The sequence below is a fragment of the Rutidosis leptorrhynchoides genome, chromosome 4 (genome assembly GCF_046630445.1).
Source record: "Rutidosis leptorrhynchoides isolate AG116_Rl617_1_P2 chromosome 4, CSIRO_AGI_Rlap_v1, whole genome shotgun sequence".
NCBI lineage: Eukaryota > Viridiplantae > Streptophyta > Magnoliopsida > Asterales > Asteraceae > Rutidosis > Rutidosis leptorrhynchoides.
The window spans coordinates 487,171,666-487,188,413 of NC_092336.1; the positions used below are offsets into that span (position 1 = coordinate 487,171,666).

At 31.9% G+C, this 16,748-nt stretch overlaps 1 protein-coding gene across 3 annotated transcripts; it reads left to right on the top strand.

The window, feature by feature from the left end:
- The first annotated feature begins 5,693 nt into the window (after window positions 1–5,693).
- Window positions 5,694–8,624, top strand: LOC139844628 (uncharacterized). 3 transcript variants are annotated; one of them, XM_071834861.1, is made up of 5 exons: window positions 5,694–5,998; window positions 7,771–7,856; window positions 7,973–8,064; window positions 8,219–8,289; window positions 8,364–8,624. In XM_071834861.1, the coding sequence occupies exons 1-4, from the start codon at window positions 5,927–5,929 to the stop codon at window positions 8,275–8,277; spliced, it is 309 nt and encodes a 102-aa protein (XP_071690962.1). In that variant the 5' UTR covers window positions 5,694–5,926; the 3' UTR covers window positions 8,278–8,289; window positions 8,364–8,624. The 3 variants fall into 3 exon arrangements, with proteins under 3 accessions (XP_071690962.1, XP_071690961.1, XP_071690963.1); XM_071834860.1 differs by having other exon boundaries at window positions 8,219–8,624; XM_071834862.1 differs by having other exon boundaries at window positions 7,976–8,064; window positions 8,219–8,624.
- The last annotated feature ends 8,124 nt before the right edge of the window (window positions 8,625–16,748 follow it).

Consider the following 16,748-nt stretch of genomic DNA (forward strand, 5'->3'; position numbering starts at 1 on the left):
AAAATGCTTGTTGTAATCAAATGATTTATATTTCTATGAACGTCTTTTTAAATTTTCCGCATTAGTATAAGTATATGTATATATACGCACATATATTTATATGTGTGTGTGTGTATATATATGCTTGTTGTTGTAAATATATTATATATATGAATATATATCATTTTCCGCATTAGTATAAGTATTTCTATGCTTGTTGTTGTAAATTTTCAATTATGTATTTTTTTTCACGACCATATATATATACATACATTATATATAGGAATATATATCATTGTCTATATCATTGTTCTATTCACTTTATTTTGTAAAAATGTATATGTATATATCATTGTTCTATTAACTTTTATTTTGTATTTATGCAGATGAATTTCTTTGCTCTGTTTTCCTAATGATGGCCGGGATGGTCGGGGGGCCCGGGGGCCCCGGGGGGGGGGGACGGGGGCCAAAATAATCGGGGTAAACGGGGAAAAACACAAAACATAGGTTTGCGAAAGTTGAGGAATGCTCATGGAAAACTCACGATTGACTTTGATATTAAGTTGAAAACCATTAATCCGATAGGCGACAATAGTTCAATGTTTGTTAATTTGATATCTAGTGTTGTTCGGAAACCAAGCTTCCTAAAATATTACAAGTGTTGGGCGGATGTGCCATCATCTTTCAAAGACGACGTCTGGGTTGATATACGCGTAAGTTTAATTAATTACTAATTATATATATATATATATATATATATATATATATATATATATACGTATATATATATATACACACTTATATATATACACTTATATATATATATATATATATATATATATATATATATATGCGTTTCTTATATATAATCTTTTAATATATTTATTACTTTTTATCGTAGAATTACTTTCAAATTGATACATGGCTAGAAGGTGAGCATGCAGCTGAAATCCGAACGGGTATTAACAAGATTGCGGCGGGACGATGGAAAAACGCAAAAAGTGAGTATATTGGTTATTACGAATTCCTCGAAGAAGCACATCCGGATGATATAAATTTCATTCGTGCGAACCCACCCGAGGATTGTGAAGCCCAAGAGTGGGAGCCTTTTTTTTTACATGATGCTTGACGAAGCATATCGAAAGCGTTGTGCTCAAAATAAAAAAAACCGGGCTGAAGTCAAATACAACAGTTTGCATGGTGCCAAATCGATAGTTAAACATTTGGTAAATTACTTACACCTACTTGTTTTTAATGTTTTATATAAATGATAAAATGTAAGAAAATGGGTTATTTGATTTTATACATTTAAGTTATTTATTTGTGTGTTTGTAGAACGAAAATCAAGCCAAGAATGCGGAAATCGGTCCTATAAAAAATTACAAGATCTTGCACAAACCCAAGGATCGTACCAAGTGGAATGATTCGTTCATACCGAAAATTAATTACGTAAGTGATACATTTTTATAGATTATGGTGTACTTCTTATAAATATAAGTCAATTGGTGTACTCCCGATATATATATATATATATATATATATATATATATATATATATATATATATATATATATATATATATATATATAATATAATGGTCTTGTAAGTGATACATTTTTATACGTATGTATGTATATATAAATAATGATATGTTAGTAATATTTATATTTTTTTAACTTTGTAGAAACGAATGAAGACGTTGTTAAGACAATTTCCCGGCACCGACGAGGAAGTTATCATGGAACGAGTTTTGGGCCCACAACCGGGACACCAACGCGGATTGGGCCCGAAGATGCCAAAGTCGGTAACTAATTCTGAATCTTCATCGTCTACCGGTCGGAGTCGTCAACCCGAAATACCACCACAAACATAGTACACGGCGGCCGACATTGAACGAATAATTGCTTTTAATAATATGCAAATCCCGGACGATGTTCGACCAAGATTTGGCTATTCTCCCGGTACTTCCACTACCGGTACTTCCAATACCGGTACTTCCACTTCCGGTACCCCGAGCTCGAACCATTACTTTGATAACGATTTGTATAATGATGGATATGACGGTTTGCAATTTGTTTGGTGTGCGTCAAGACAATTATGAAATGGTTGGTACGTTTTGTAAACGATATTTTATTTTGTAGTTTTTCGGATATTGTAATGCATGTTTGGATAAGTGTATGTTTCAAGACTTTTGTTTAGTGTTATTATGGTATTTTGTGAATTCGTAATCGTTATTATATAGCAGGTTTTTAATTTGTAAATGTGCTGGAAACTGCAGAATTTGTGCCGTTTTATTCGGCTGGAAATGCAGAAACCAAATCTGCTAAAACTGCAGATACTGGCTTTCCCAGACGATAAGTCGTCCGGGAAAAGTCGTCCGGGAAAACCGTCCACGAATGCAGCGTTGAAAGTCAAAGTGGGGCCCACGTATGCGTCCGGGAAAAAAGTCGTCGTCCGGGAATACTTTCAAGGACGGACTTTCCCAGACGACCATTCAGGGACGAAAATTCGTCCGGGATCACTTTCGGGGACGACTTATCGTCTGGACTGTTCGTCCGGGAAGACCTCGTTTCTAGTAGTGTTAGTTTGTCACCGTTCATATGATGAATTGAAAGTTGGGTTACGAATTGAGACATATTCATGATGTTGAATTATTCGCCCAATAAAGCGGTAATTGTGTCGCGTTCGGAACATCGAGAGAAAGTTGGGTTTACATTCCGCACTCGCTCTGCCTGCTTTATCGGTTACCAGCCCTTGACATAAGTCAATCACTAGTGATAGGGTTGGGACGATAGACATAGTGCTTCCCTACCATGCCGGTACGACTGAATATACGTTAGAAAGGTCAATATATAACTTAACTGTTTAGGCAAAACTCCACGCACAACTCGCATTGCTACTTCTTCTTCTTTCGAAATGAGAAGAATAGCGTAGTCAAAGTAGGCCAAGATACATGGCTTACATACCCAGCTCAACATTCTTTTATCCGTTTAGGTATTTATGTTGGTTGGATGGCACGCGGAGCGTGAGCACGGATCCATTAGATCCATCACCCGCACATGCTGTTTTTATGACACTGTTAATCAACAGATCTTCATTGACGGGCTTACTTTTAGATCCATTCTAATACCCGCAGATATCCGCGAGTTACCAGTATACCCGCGGATCTTGTTCACAATATATATAACGATGCAAAAACAAGTACTCGTAATACATGAGGACACAAATACAAGTATCATTACATAATTTAAATTTAAATTACTATAAAAAAAAACAACTATATTATAACTACATGAATGCATCAAAATACGGTATGTTGAGAATGTTTGGAGATACTACTATATGAGTACTACATGAGCAGGGCCGGTCCTGACGTATTTGATGCCTTGTGCGAGATTATCATGAGATGCCCTCTTAAGTTAATAAACTATACACGATTTCTGGATATATTATCATCTATCAATTTCGAGTACCTCACATTTTATGCCCCCTTCAGGGTGATGCCCTGTGCGTCGCACACTTCACACTGCACCAGAACCGACGTTGTATATGAGTGCATCAAACAATTGAAATTAAGGAAACTCGAGAATAATACTATTATGTAATAGTACAAATACAATACAAATGTCACAACTCACAAGTTGGTAATAATTAATTGTATTGAACTTATAAGGTTAAATGCATAATTAATCTTCATTTAACTACACAAATATGTTGATTCACGGGTTGTTTGACGGGTATACTCGTGGATTCTTCAAACGGGTATTAAGGACTCACGGATCGGATTTTACCCGCAACGGATCTAATACATTCATCACCCGCCCGCGACCCGTCAACGGGTACCGATTTTACCCAATACGGATTCGCGAATGAACTTTTCTAAATTAACCCGCCCATCACGAGTATGGATATACCCGCGGATTTCAGATTTTTTGCATCCATTACCAGGGGCGAAAATATGCGGGGGCAGGGTGGGGCACCCGCCCTCAGTGGATTTGTTAATTTTCAGTGCAATAATTTTGAATTTTTCGAGTTTTCTCCCAGTGGATTTTTTTGTTTGCCCAAAAGTCTCCATATTTTACCCAAAAAAATCCCCGTATTTTGCTCAAAACCCCCTGTATTTTGCTCAAAAACCTCCAAATTTTATTCAAAAGCTCCATATTTTGCCCAAAAAATTACTACGCTTTTAAAAAAAATTTCGCCTCCGGCGAAAAAAATTACTGCTTCCGCCACCTTCCATTGTCATCCCTATTAATATAAGAACACGATGGTTACTTGGATGATTGTAAGATAAAATGTTATTCGTAATTGCTTTGAGATGTATAAGATTGTTATAATTTAAAATTTTAAACTTTATTAGATAGTTAAAAAAGATTTGTCTAAGCATAATCTTCAGATTTCGTTAATACACAAAAAATATTATACAATTAAATAATTAACCTCAATAAATTATATTAACTGGTATTTTCAATTCCGTTATACATATTAACGACAATCTTATAGTTCAGGGAATGGTCACTTGGATTTTCAGTATATCTCACTGTAATCTTAAATATTGAGGCTGAAAAAAGAATGAGTCGTTTAGAATTTTTGAATAAAAAATATTATTTCAAATTACTGTATTATGTTTATTAATAATTTAATAAAATAATAAATCTTTTATCTTTTTCTTTTATATATATAACTAGTGGAGGAGCCCTCGCTCCGCATCGGGACTCTGTTTTGGATATAATTTATTGTGTTTGGTTCGTAAAATTATTTTGTGTTTAATGGTTATGTCGGTTAAACCTATCCCAAGTCGTACAAAAATTTAAAGGCGGTTAAAAATTTAGGTGGATTTGTTGGGGATTTTTATGAAAAATAAAGAAGTTACGATTTGGCCCTTGAACTTTAAATTTAGACCCCTATGGAGTTTACATTTTTACCCTAGGAATTTACATTTGGCGCCTTAAAGTTTATAATAATGTTTAGTGTGGTGTCATTGTGGGTACAACATTTTTGCACGACGTATAAACGATTAAAGCATAAGGAAGAACTATTCATAAAGCCTTTGTCTTTTAAAGATGTAGAGAATAATATATATATATATATATATATATATATATATATATATATATATATATATATATATATATATATATATATATATATATATATATATATATATATATATATATATATATATATATATTACGTAGTTAATTTATAATAAGAAAAAAAGTTAAATAATAATAAAGTGAAAAATTAGGTGTTTGATTTGATAATAATAATAATAATAATAATAATAATAATAATAATAATAATAATGAATAGTTGTTAGTTAGTAAAAATTATGGGATCGATTTATAATGAATAGAAGTGTAATGGTTAAAGTATAAAATGTGAAAACTATGTGGTAAGTTTGTAAAAGCTATGTAGTTAAGTGTTATAAAGAGCGAGATTGAATTGTGAAAATATAAAAAGTTTGAGAATATTGAGGATTACTATTCATTTACTCTATATCATTTAGATATATAGAGTAATAACAAAATCAAAAATAGGTCATCTACCCAAACATCAACTAATTCAGCCCTTCATTTATTTAACCAAAACTAATCTAAACCATTTATTCGTCCCTAAACTTCCTAATGACATCATAATCATCTCCATTAATTGTTTGATTACCAAAACACCCTAATGGTCGGCCTATTTTCTAATTGAAGTGGTCGCACATCTTAGGTTTTCTTTTAAAATTTTTTTCATAAACTCACAGGTTGTTTTCTCTAAAAGTAGTCTTCTTCAAAAATTGATTACGCCAAATCTTCATGATTTTTCATCCATGATTACGCCAACCCTAATTTACAGATCGTTGAATAAAACTATGTCAAAATCGATGACGAAGAATCATAACTTTAAGCATTTTTAGATCGATGTCAAACAAATCGATGAAGAAATCATCACGACGTAGATGTCACAGGTCGATGCACATCACAGATTGATGAATAAATCGATAAACAAATCGATTTCACATATTAACCGTGTAAGTTTCTATTCTATTTCATTTTATCAAAAACCCTAAACTTTTTCATCATCAATTTTGTAATTGTTTAATTGTATGCTTTCTTTGGATTAGTAATTTTTGCATATAAAAAAAATCCTAATAATATTGATTCATATTTTGTTCTGATTTGTTTCATTGGATCAAAAATCCTAAACTTTTAAATAAATAATTTTTTTGAGACACCTACGCATAAGAAGATATCATAGGGTGAATTAGGTTTCGAATTATATGCTTAGTGAGAGTAATTAAATAATAATTGAGAATCTGTTAATTATGGCTTAACATCTCAGTTTTCTTCATACAGATGCATTCTTTTTTTTTTAGTTTACCTTAAAAATGTAAATGTTAGTGTCTATTAAATAAATAACATTGCTGGGAAGGAAACTTTAAACACAGATGGACTCTTGCTTGCAAGGACAGTTCTCTAATGAGAATGGAACAACGTAATTATTTAGTTAGCTTTTAGATGTTTACAGTATGATCTACATGAGACCAAATCTAAGGTTGTTGGTTCATGTTTTGATTCCTTACAAAAAAAAAAAAAAAAAATGACAGTAATGTGTTACTCTGACTCGAGAATAATAGACGTACACTTTTAGGTTGCACATGTAGTATTCAATTTTTAAAATTCCAATAACGCTGGCACTATGAGCTTAAGTACTATGCGTGCTGCTATGGTATTATCCTTTAGTAGTCTTTAAGGCTACATGATGTGTTTTTAGAGTTTATGGTTAAAGGTAAAATTTTGACCCATCTACTCTTTACCATGTCGATCTGTGCTATCTATGATCTTAAACAGGTCAAGTGGCGATTATGTGTCGATTTAGGCTATTTATATATCCTATAACGTTGGCTTAGACTGGTCAATTAGTTGTATTTCTTAGTTATAATACTTTTGAACACTGCAATTTGACTCATTTAGTTATAGTATAGCTAAAATGTATGAGTGATAGACAAATTTGTTAGTGTTACCTAATGTATATAGAGAAATTCTTATTCGTTGTAAATATGTTGACTGATCGTAAATAGAATTTTAAGGTTGGTGTATTAAATGTGTTCTTTTGCTTGAAACTACATGATATATGACAGAGGGTTGATGTTATCAGTGTGGGTGATTTGTTAATTTGATCTTAGTTGTTGGAAGTATTATTTAATGGTTGTTTTGGAAGTCAATTGGTGTTCATGTTCAGTTTTAAATGTTAGAAAACATCAAGAAGGCCAAAGCTAAATCTATCGTTTGATATTCTCAGGAAAACCACCTTTGAAAATGAGTGGAGTGATTTGGATTTAGTTATGATGGCAAAAAGGATGATAAGAATGACTGTAATTTGTGGAAGTCGAAATTAACTACAAACCAAATCTTTTTTTCAATATGATGGTTTTCAACTTTGTGTTATTTGTTTTTTCAGATTAGAACTTGCTTGCTTTATTATCAGTAATTGAACATTACTACTGAAACTGTTTTGATTTCTTAACAACCTAACAAATACTATATAAAATAGAATTATTACTTTTTTGCCAAGACTTTTGTTGCATGATTCGTAAGTGCTTTGAGTTTTGCATCAAAAGTTAAAACGACGTTGGTAGTATTTTTTTCTTAATCGGAAATAAATGTGTTTCTTCTTTAAAGTTTTTTGTTGCTTGATTTGTAAGTGCTTCGAGTGTTGTCAAAGGTTAAAATTGCGCCGAATAATTAATGAAACATCTTTACCAATTTTATTTTTTCTAATATGTGAAGTTTTTTTTGGTAGGTTGATGTATTGGAGAATCTGAGACTGCAAGTTTTGGATGGTAAACATGAAGTGCCACATGGTCCCTTTGGTGGCCGAGTTTTAAAGTTTGTCCTTTTCAGATTTAGTCAATTAGTTTAATAGTGAAAATGCTAGTCAAATAGAAAACTGTGTTTATATAGCATAATGACTTTTAAATGTTCATTTTTCATGCAATTGTTAGTAGTGAAAATGCAAGATGGCAGTGTAAGGTTCGTAAGAAACTGAATGATGGGATTGCACCAACTTCACCTGATAAGAATTTGATACAGTCAGGTACCCCTTATGTATAACTTTATCCTTTGTAGTATAAACTATATCTTGAAAGTTGATGGACCGAGTGGGTGGGTAACGGGTCAAAAGGTCACGCTGAAATATTTGATATATTGATTCATGTCTAAATGGGTCATTTGTGTGTATACACCTTCAGGTTTTTGGCATCCGATGTTGGAAAGTCTCTTTCAGTATGGAATGCTATACGACGGATAAATACATTTTTAGGTACATTGAAGTTGGTGATGAGCCATTTCTTGAAAGATACAGTTCACAATTCTACCTTTTTGTGATTTGTGCAGCCATTAGGATCGAAGCAACAATTATTCGAGCTAAACTACCAAACAAGGTTTAAGTTATAATTACATGTAGCTTTGATTCATTCCGGTCTGAAAATAAACCTACACTTGTGGTCCGATATTAACAAAACCATTATTGATGCTCTCAACTATTTTAACAATATGTATATCCTCTAAGTAAGCATATCACAACAATCGTGCTATTCATTAAACCATTACATTCTACTTAGTGTTACTTAATTGTTATTCGGATGACTTTAACACTTGGTCATTACAATTTTTGTAGTGGTTATCAATGTGTAAAAACTTATCATTAACTTCTACTTAATACTTTCATAATGATAATATCTTTATTACACATTGCAGTCTGATAACTTACGTGCTCATACGTTAGTCGAATCCAAACAATATTATTAACAAAGCAAATGACGTTCGCTATCTTTACAAAACGAGACCTAAAGTTTAAGAAATTTTAAAGCATGATGTTTTTTTTTTTTTTTTGTTTATGGTTTTGTTTGTTTTGATAAGATTTCATCCGTTAACTCGCAACCATTCTAATAATATCAAAAATCAGTTTATGGGGTTTCAAATTTATTTTTGATTATAATAAAAAATAAATGAAATTAATAATAAGCATCGTAAATGTAAATAAGATAGTACTATTACTTTTTACTAGTGAAATGACCCGTGGAACCACGGGTTTGTTTAAACGAAACAGTTTAATGATATGTTTTATGTATTAAGTGAACGTAAATGCTAAAACCATTTTGTTTAATGACCCGTGGAACCACATAGTCCGATTAAGAAACTCATCAGCTGAATATTTCATCAAACACCTCAAATGCATATTAAACAATTCACATCCAATCATAAAAGATAATATTGGTTGCTATTTTATTTCAAAAGTGTAAATAATAAATTTAGAATTGATTTCCTTCTGTCTAGCTTTTATACCTTCTCGTACTCAATTCAAAATAATTAATTAAAATAAATCAAAATTATTTAAATTTAATAATTAAAATAATTATTAATAAGATTTAATAATAATAATTAATTAATAAGATTTAATTTTAATTTAAAATTATTTAAATTAATGACATTATCCACCATTCTTAGATTTTTTTCTTTTGTTTTTTGATTTTTTTTATAGAAGGGAATAGTCTCATTTATGACATCATCATTTTTAGATTTTAATAGAAATTATAGATTTATAATAAAAAAAGTTACAACAATCACATAAATAAATAAAATTAATAGAGGCTCAAAATTGGATCAAACATTCAGCCCAATAAAAAAACTTAATCCTTTCAGCCCAATATGGAAAACAAATATAGAAAAAAAAAATTAAACTAAGCGACTGTAACGGTGGCTGCCTGCTGAAAATCCAAGACGAATGCCTGAGTGGGAAAACGCCAAATTCAGCGTTCTTGAAGAACGACGACGATGAGGCCTCCCCTTCGTATGCTCTAATTAATATGTCAGTAAACCGAAAAGTGTGACTATTTTACATAGAAGTACTTACCTATTGAAATTATTTTATGACTATTGTGGAAACAAATAAAGTTTAAAAAATTGAGTGTAGTATGAATTTTTTTCCTCTTCCCATTGATTATAGCTAAATTATTATGTTCAATTGAAGGTTGTTTTAATATTCTAATTTATTCTAGTTACTAACATTTCGGAAAATTAGAACTCAAGTTGGGCTCCAAGCATTAACTTGATTTAAGTAAGCTTTACCTCAATCGAACTAAAATTTAATCAGTTTTTAGTTACATATTACATACATATGTAAATGTAATATGTAACTAGTTAAAGATCCGCGGTTTCGCGGGATTTTTTAAGGGTCTAATCATTTAAGTTATAAAATTATATATATAAATTGAAAAACTATTATTATGTCTAAATAAACAATAAATCAAATGTTTTATTGGGGCTTAAAATTTTTAAATTTTCAAAATATACTAACGAAGGATTAATAAGTCTATGATGAACATTAAACCAAATATTTTATAGAGAATTCAAATTTTTAAAGTTTCAAAATGTACTAACGAATAAATAAAAAAATAAAGCTTTTATTCAAAGCAAATAAATCATCTCCGATATCATGATGTAGTTTTAGGCGATTGAATTAAGAATTGTGGATGGTTTTCTCAGATCTTCGTTGTATTTTCCCACATATTCGAAAATGTAGTTATTCTTGTTAGATGATCATGAATTGTGAATAATGCCATAACACTTTGTCTTGTTAGTACTTTGTGCATCCATGAGAAAATCTTCTGTCGTAATTCGTCAGCCTATAATGAGTTGAAACATTATATTTGTAATAAAATGCATAATATTATAATTTTTTTATTATTATTTAGAAGATGTATGAAGTATATGATTTAGTAGACCTCATCTATAAATTTGTGCATATAATAGTAAGTTTTTTTTTTTAACTAAAAATGACATAGAATTGTAATAACTTGACTTGGCCACTTGGTCTCCTTTATTCACAAAATATTTTCATGTTAAAGTATTTGATATTGTGGCATCTAAATTTCTAAATTTCGTAGTAAGTGTAATCTCTTCGTTCGTAATTTCCAATGTTAAAGATTTCATTTTTTCAAGTTGAGATCCAAAAACTTCAATATGATTGTTGATTAAATGTCAAAATCAAGATTAAGTTAATGTATGTTAATCTCAAAATTGAAATATGAAAAAGTAGTTAATATAAAACCAATAATAATAAATAAGGTAAAGAAATAGTTTCGTGTACTTGCCTGTAGCATATCAGTTGGACGTAATTGTAACGACCCAACCCGTTATCCGACCAAAAACACGCCTTAAAAAAATATTTGTGGGACAGTATATCTGGACGGCGTCCAGTTATTGAAATGTCCCGTTCTTATTGATTAAAAACGTTCCATATTAATTGATTTCGTTACGAGGTTTTGACCTCTATATGAGACGTTTTTCAAAGACTGCATTCATTTTTAAAACAAACCATAACCTTTATTTCATAGATAAAGGTTTTAAAAAGCTTTACATAGATTATCAAATAATGATAATCTAAAATATCCTGTTTACACACGACCATTACATAATGGTTTACAATACAAATATGTTACAACAAAATAAGTTTCTTGAATGCAGTTTTTACACAATATCATACAAGCATGGACTCCAAATCTCGTCCTTATTTAAGTATGCGACAGCGGAAGCTCTTAATAATCACCTAAGAATAAACATGCTTAAAACGTCAACAAAAATGTTGGTGAGTTATAGGTTTAACCTATATATATCAAATCATAATAATAGACCACAAGATTTCATATTTCAATACACATCCCATACATAGAGATAAAAATCATTCATATGGTGAACACCTGGTAACCGACATTAACAAGATGCATATATAAGAATATCCCCATCATTCCGGGACGCCCTTCGGATATGATATAAATTTCGAAGTACCAAAGCATCCGGTACTTTGGATGGGGTTTGTTAGGCCCAATAGATCTATCTTTAGGATTCGCGTCAATTAGGGTGTCTGTTCCCTAATTCTTAGATTACCAGACTTAATAAAAAGGGACATATTCGATTTTGATAATTCAACCATAGAATGTAGTTTCACGTACTTGTGTCTATTTTGTAAATCATTTATAAAACCTGCATGTATTCTCATCCCAAAAATATTAGATTTTAAAAATGGGACTATAACTCACTTTCACAGATTTTTACTTCGTCGGGAAGTAAGACTTGGCCACTGGTTGATTCACGAACCTATAACAATATATACATATATATCAAAGTATGTTCAAAATATATTTACAACACTTTTAATATATTTTGATGTTTTAAGTTTATTAAGTCAGCTGTCCTCGTTAGTAACCTACAACTAGTTGTCCACAGTTAGATGTACAGAAATAAATCGATAAATATTATCTTGAATCAATCCACGACCCAGTGTATACGTATCTCAGTATTGATCACAACTCAAACTATATATATTTTGGAATCAACCTCAACCCTGTATAGCTAACTCCAACATTCACATATAGAGTGTCTATGGTTGTTCCGAAATATATATAGATGTGTCGACATGATAGGTCAAAACATTGTATACGTGTCTATGGTATCTCAAGATTACATAATATACAATACAAGTTGATTAAGTTATGGTTGGACTAGATTTGTTACCAATTTTCACGTAGCTAAAATGAGAAAAATTATCCAATCTTGTTTTACCCATAACTTCTTCATTTTAAATCCGTTTTGAGTGAATCAAATTGCTATGGTTTCATATTGAACTCTATTTTATGAATCTAACAGAAAAAGTATAGGTTTATAGTCGGAAAAATAAGTTATAAGTCGTTTTTGTAAAGGTAGTCATTTCAGTCGAAAGAACGACGTCTAGATGACCATTTTAGAAAACATACTTCCACTTTGAGTTTAACCATAATTTTTGGATATAGTTTCATGTTCATAATAAAAATCATTTTCTCAGAATAACAACTTTTAAATCAAAGTTTATCATAGTTTTTAATTAACTAACCCAAAACAGCCCGCGGTGTTACTACGACGGCGTAAATCCGGTTTTACGGTGTTTTTCGTGTTTCCAGGTTTTAAATCATTAAGTTAGCATATCATATAGATATAGAACATGTGTTTAGTTGATTTTAAAAGTCAAGTTAGAAGCATTAACTTTTGTTTGCGAACAAGTTTAGAATTAACTAAACTATGTTCTAGTGATTACAAGTTTAAACCTTCGAATAAGATAGCTTTATATGTATGAATCGAATGATGTTATGAACATCATTACTACCTTAAGTTCCTTGGATAAACCTACTGGAAAAGAGAAAAATGGATCTAGCTTCAACGGATCCTTGGATGGCTCGAAGTTCTTGAAGTAGAATCATGACACGAAAACAAGTTCAAGTAAGATCATCACTTGAAATAAGATTGTTATAGTTATAGAAATTGAACCAAAGTTTGAATATGATTATTACCTTGTATTAGAATAATAACCTACTGTAAGAAACAAAGATTTCTTGAGGTTGGATGATCACCTTACAAGATTGGAAGTGAGCTAGCAAACTTGAAAGTATTCTTGATTTTATGTAACTAGAACTTGTAGAATATATGAAGAACACTTAGAACTTGAAGATAGAACTTGAGAGAGATCAATTAGATGAAGAAAATTGAAGAATGAAAGTGTTTGTAGGTGTTTTTGGTCGTTGGTGTATGGATTAGATATAAAGGATATGTAATTTTGTTTTCATGTAAATAAGTCATGAATGATTACTCATATTTTTGTAATTTTATGAGATATTTCATGCTAGTTGTCAAATGATGGTTCCCACATGTGTTAGGTGACTCACATGGGCTGCTAAGAGCTGATCATTGAAGTGTATATACCAATAGTACATACATCTAAAAGCTGTGTATTGTACGAGTACGAATACGGGTGCATACGAGTAGAATTGTTGATGAAACTGAACGAGGATGTAATTGTAAGCATTTTTGTTAAGTAGAAGTATTTTGATAAGTGTATTGAAGTCTTTCAAAAGTGTATAAATACATATTAAAACACTACATGTATATACATTTTAACTGAGTCGTTAAGTCATCGTTAGTCGTTACATGTAAGTGTTGTTTTGAAACCTTTAGGTTAACGATCTTGTTAAATGTTGTTAACCCAATATTTATAATATCAAATGAGATTTTAAATTATTATATTATCATGATATTATCATGTATGAATATCTCTTAATATGATATATATACATTAAATGTCTTTACAACGATAATCGTTACATATATGTCTCGTTTAAAAATCATTAAGTTAGTAGTCTTGTTTTTACATATGTAGTTCATTGTTAATATACTTAATGATATGTTTACTTATCATAGTATCATGTTAACTATATATATATATATATATATATATATATATATATATATATATATATATATATCCATATATATGTCATCATATAGTTTTTACAAGTTTTAACGTTCGTGAATCACCGGTCAACTTGGGTGGTCAATTGTCTATATGAAACATATTTCAATTAATCAAGTCTTAACAAGTTTGATTGCTTAACATGTTGGAAACATTTAATCATGTAAATATCAATCTCAATTAATATATATAAACATGGAAAAGTTCGGGTCACTATAGTACCTACCCGTTAAATAAATTTCGTCCCGAAATTTTAAGCTGTTGAAGGTGTTGACGAATCTTCTGGAAATAGATGCGGGTATTTCTTCTTCATCTGATCTTCACGCTCCCAGGTGAACTCGAGTCCTCTACGAGCATTCCATCGAACCTTAACAATTGGTATCTTGTTTTGCTTAAGTCTTTTAACCTCACGATCCATTATTTCGACGGGTTCTTCGATGAATTGGAGTTTTTCGTTGATTTGGATTTCATCTAACGGAATAGTGAGATCTTCTTTAGCAAAACATTTCTTCAAATTCGAGACGTGGAAAGTGTTATGTACAGCCGCGAGTTGTTGAGGTAACTCAAGTCGGTAAGCTACTGGTCCGACACGATCAATAATCTTGAATGGTCCAATATACCTTGGATTTAATTTCCCTCGTTTACCAAATCGAACAACGCCTTTCCAAGGTGCAACTTTAAGCATGACCATCTCTCCAATTTCAAATTCTATATCTTTTCTTTTAATGTCAGCGTAGCTCTTTTGTCGACTTTGGGCGGTTTTCAACCGTTGTTGAATTTGGATGATCTTCTCGGTAGTTTCTTGTATAATCTCCGGACCCGTAATCTGTCTATCCCCCACTTCACTCCAACAAATCGGAGACCTGCACTTTCTACCATAAAGTGCTTCAAACGGCGCCATCTCAATGCTTGAATGGTAGCTGTTGTTGTAGGAAAATTCTGCTAACGGTAGATGTAGATCCCAACTGTTTCCGAAATCAATAACACATGCTCGTAGCATGTCTTCAAGCGTTTGTATCGTCCTTTCGCTCTGCCCATCAGTTTGTGGATGATAGGCAGTACTCATGTCTAGACGAGTTCCTAATGCTTGCTGTAATGTCTGCCAGAATCTTGAAATAAATCTGCCATCCCTATCAGAGATAATAGAGATTGGTATTCCATGTCTGGAGACAACTTCCTTCAAATACAGTCGTGCTAACTTCTCCATCTTGTCATCTTCTCTTATTGGCAGGAAGTGTGCTGATTTGGTGAGACGATCAACTATTACCCAAATAGTATCAAAACCACTTGCATTCCTTGGCAATTTAGTGATGAAATCCATGGTAATGTTTTCCCATTTCCATTCCGGGATTTCGGGTTGTTGAAGTAGACCTGATGGTTTCTGATGCTCAGCTTTGACCTTAGAACACGTCAAACATTCTCCTACGTATTTAGCAACATCGGCTTTCATACCCGGCCACCAAAAATGTTTCTTGAGATCCTTGTACATCTTCCCCGTTCCAGGATGTATTGAGTATCTGGTTTTATGAGCTTCTCTAAGTACCATTTCTCTCATATCTCCAAATTTTGGTACCCAAATCCTTTCAGCCCTATACCGGGTTCCGTCTTCCCAAATATTAAGAAGCTTCTCCGATCCTTTGGGTATTTCATCCTTTAAATTTCCCTTTTTTAAAACTCCTTCTTGTGCCTCCTTTATTTGAGTAGTAAGGTTATTATGAATCATTATATTCATAGATTTTACTCGAATGGGTTCTCTGTCCTTCCTGCTCAAGGCATCGGCTACCACATTTGCCTTCCCCGGGTGGTAACGAATCTCAAAGTCATAATCATTCAACAATTCAATCCACCTACGCTGCCTCATATTCAGTTGTTTCTGATTAAATATGTGTTGAAGACTTTTGTGGTCGGTATATATAATACTTTTGACCCCATATAAGTAGTGCCTCCAAGTCTTTAATGCAAAAACAACCGCGCCTAGTTCCAAATCATGCGTCGTATAATTTTGTTCGTGAATCTTCATTTGTCTAGACGCATAAGCAATCACGTTCGTTCGTTGCATTAATACACAACCGAGACGTTGCTTTGATGCATCACAATAAATCACAAAATCATCATTCCCTTCAGGCAATGACAATATAGGTGCCGTAGTTAGCTTTTTCTTCAATAACTGAAACGCTTTCTCTTGTTCATCATTCCATTCAAATTTCTTCCCTTTATGCGTTAATGCAGTCAAGGGTTTTGCTATTCTGGAAAAGTCTTGGATGAACCTTCTGTAGTAACCAGCTAGTCCTAAAAACTGCGTATGTGTTTCGGAGTTTTTGGGGTTTCCCACTTTTCAACAGTTTCTATCTTTGCCGGATCCACCTTAATACCTTCTTTGTTCACTATGTGACCGAGGAATTGAACTTCTTCTAACCAAAATGCACACTTTGAAAACTTAG

What these genes read in the sequence shown, in the direction of transcription:
- LOC139844628 (XM_071834860.1), top strand. Translation starts at nt 5,927, where the DNA reads ATGTCACAGGTCGATGCACATCACAGATTGATGAATAAATCGATAAAC. An exon ending in CGATTTCACATATTAACCGT is followed by an intron (nt 5,999 to 7,770) that starts GTAAGTTTCTAT and finishes TTTTTTTGGTAG; the next exon opens with GTTGATGTATTGGAGAATCT. An exon ending in TAAGAATTTGATACAGTCAG is followed by an intron (nt 8,065 to 8,218) that starts GTACCCCTTATG and finishes ATACACCTTCAG; the next exon opens with GTTTTTGGCATCCGATGTTG.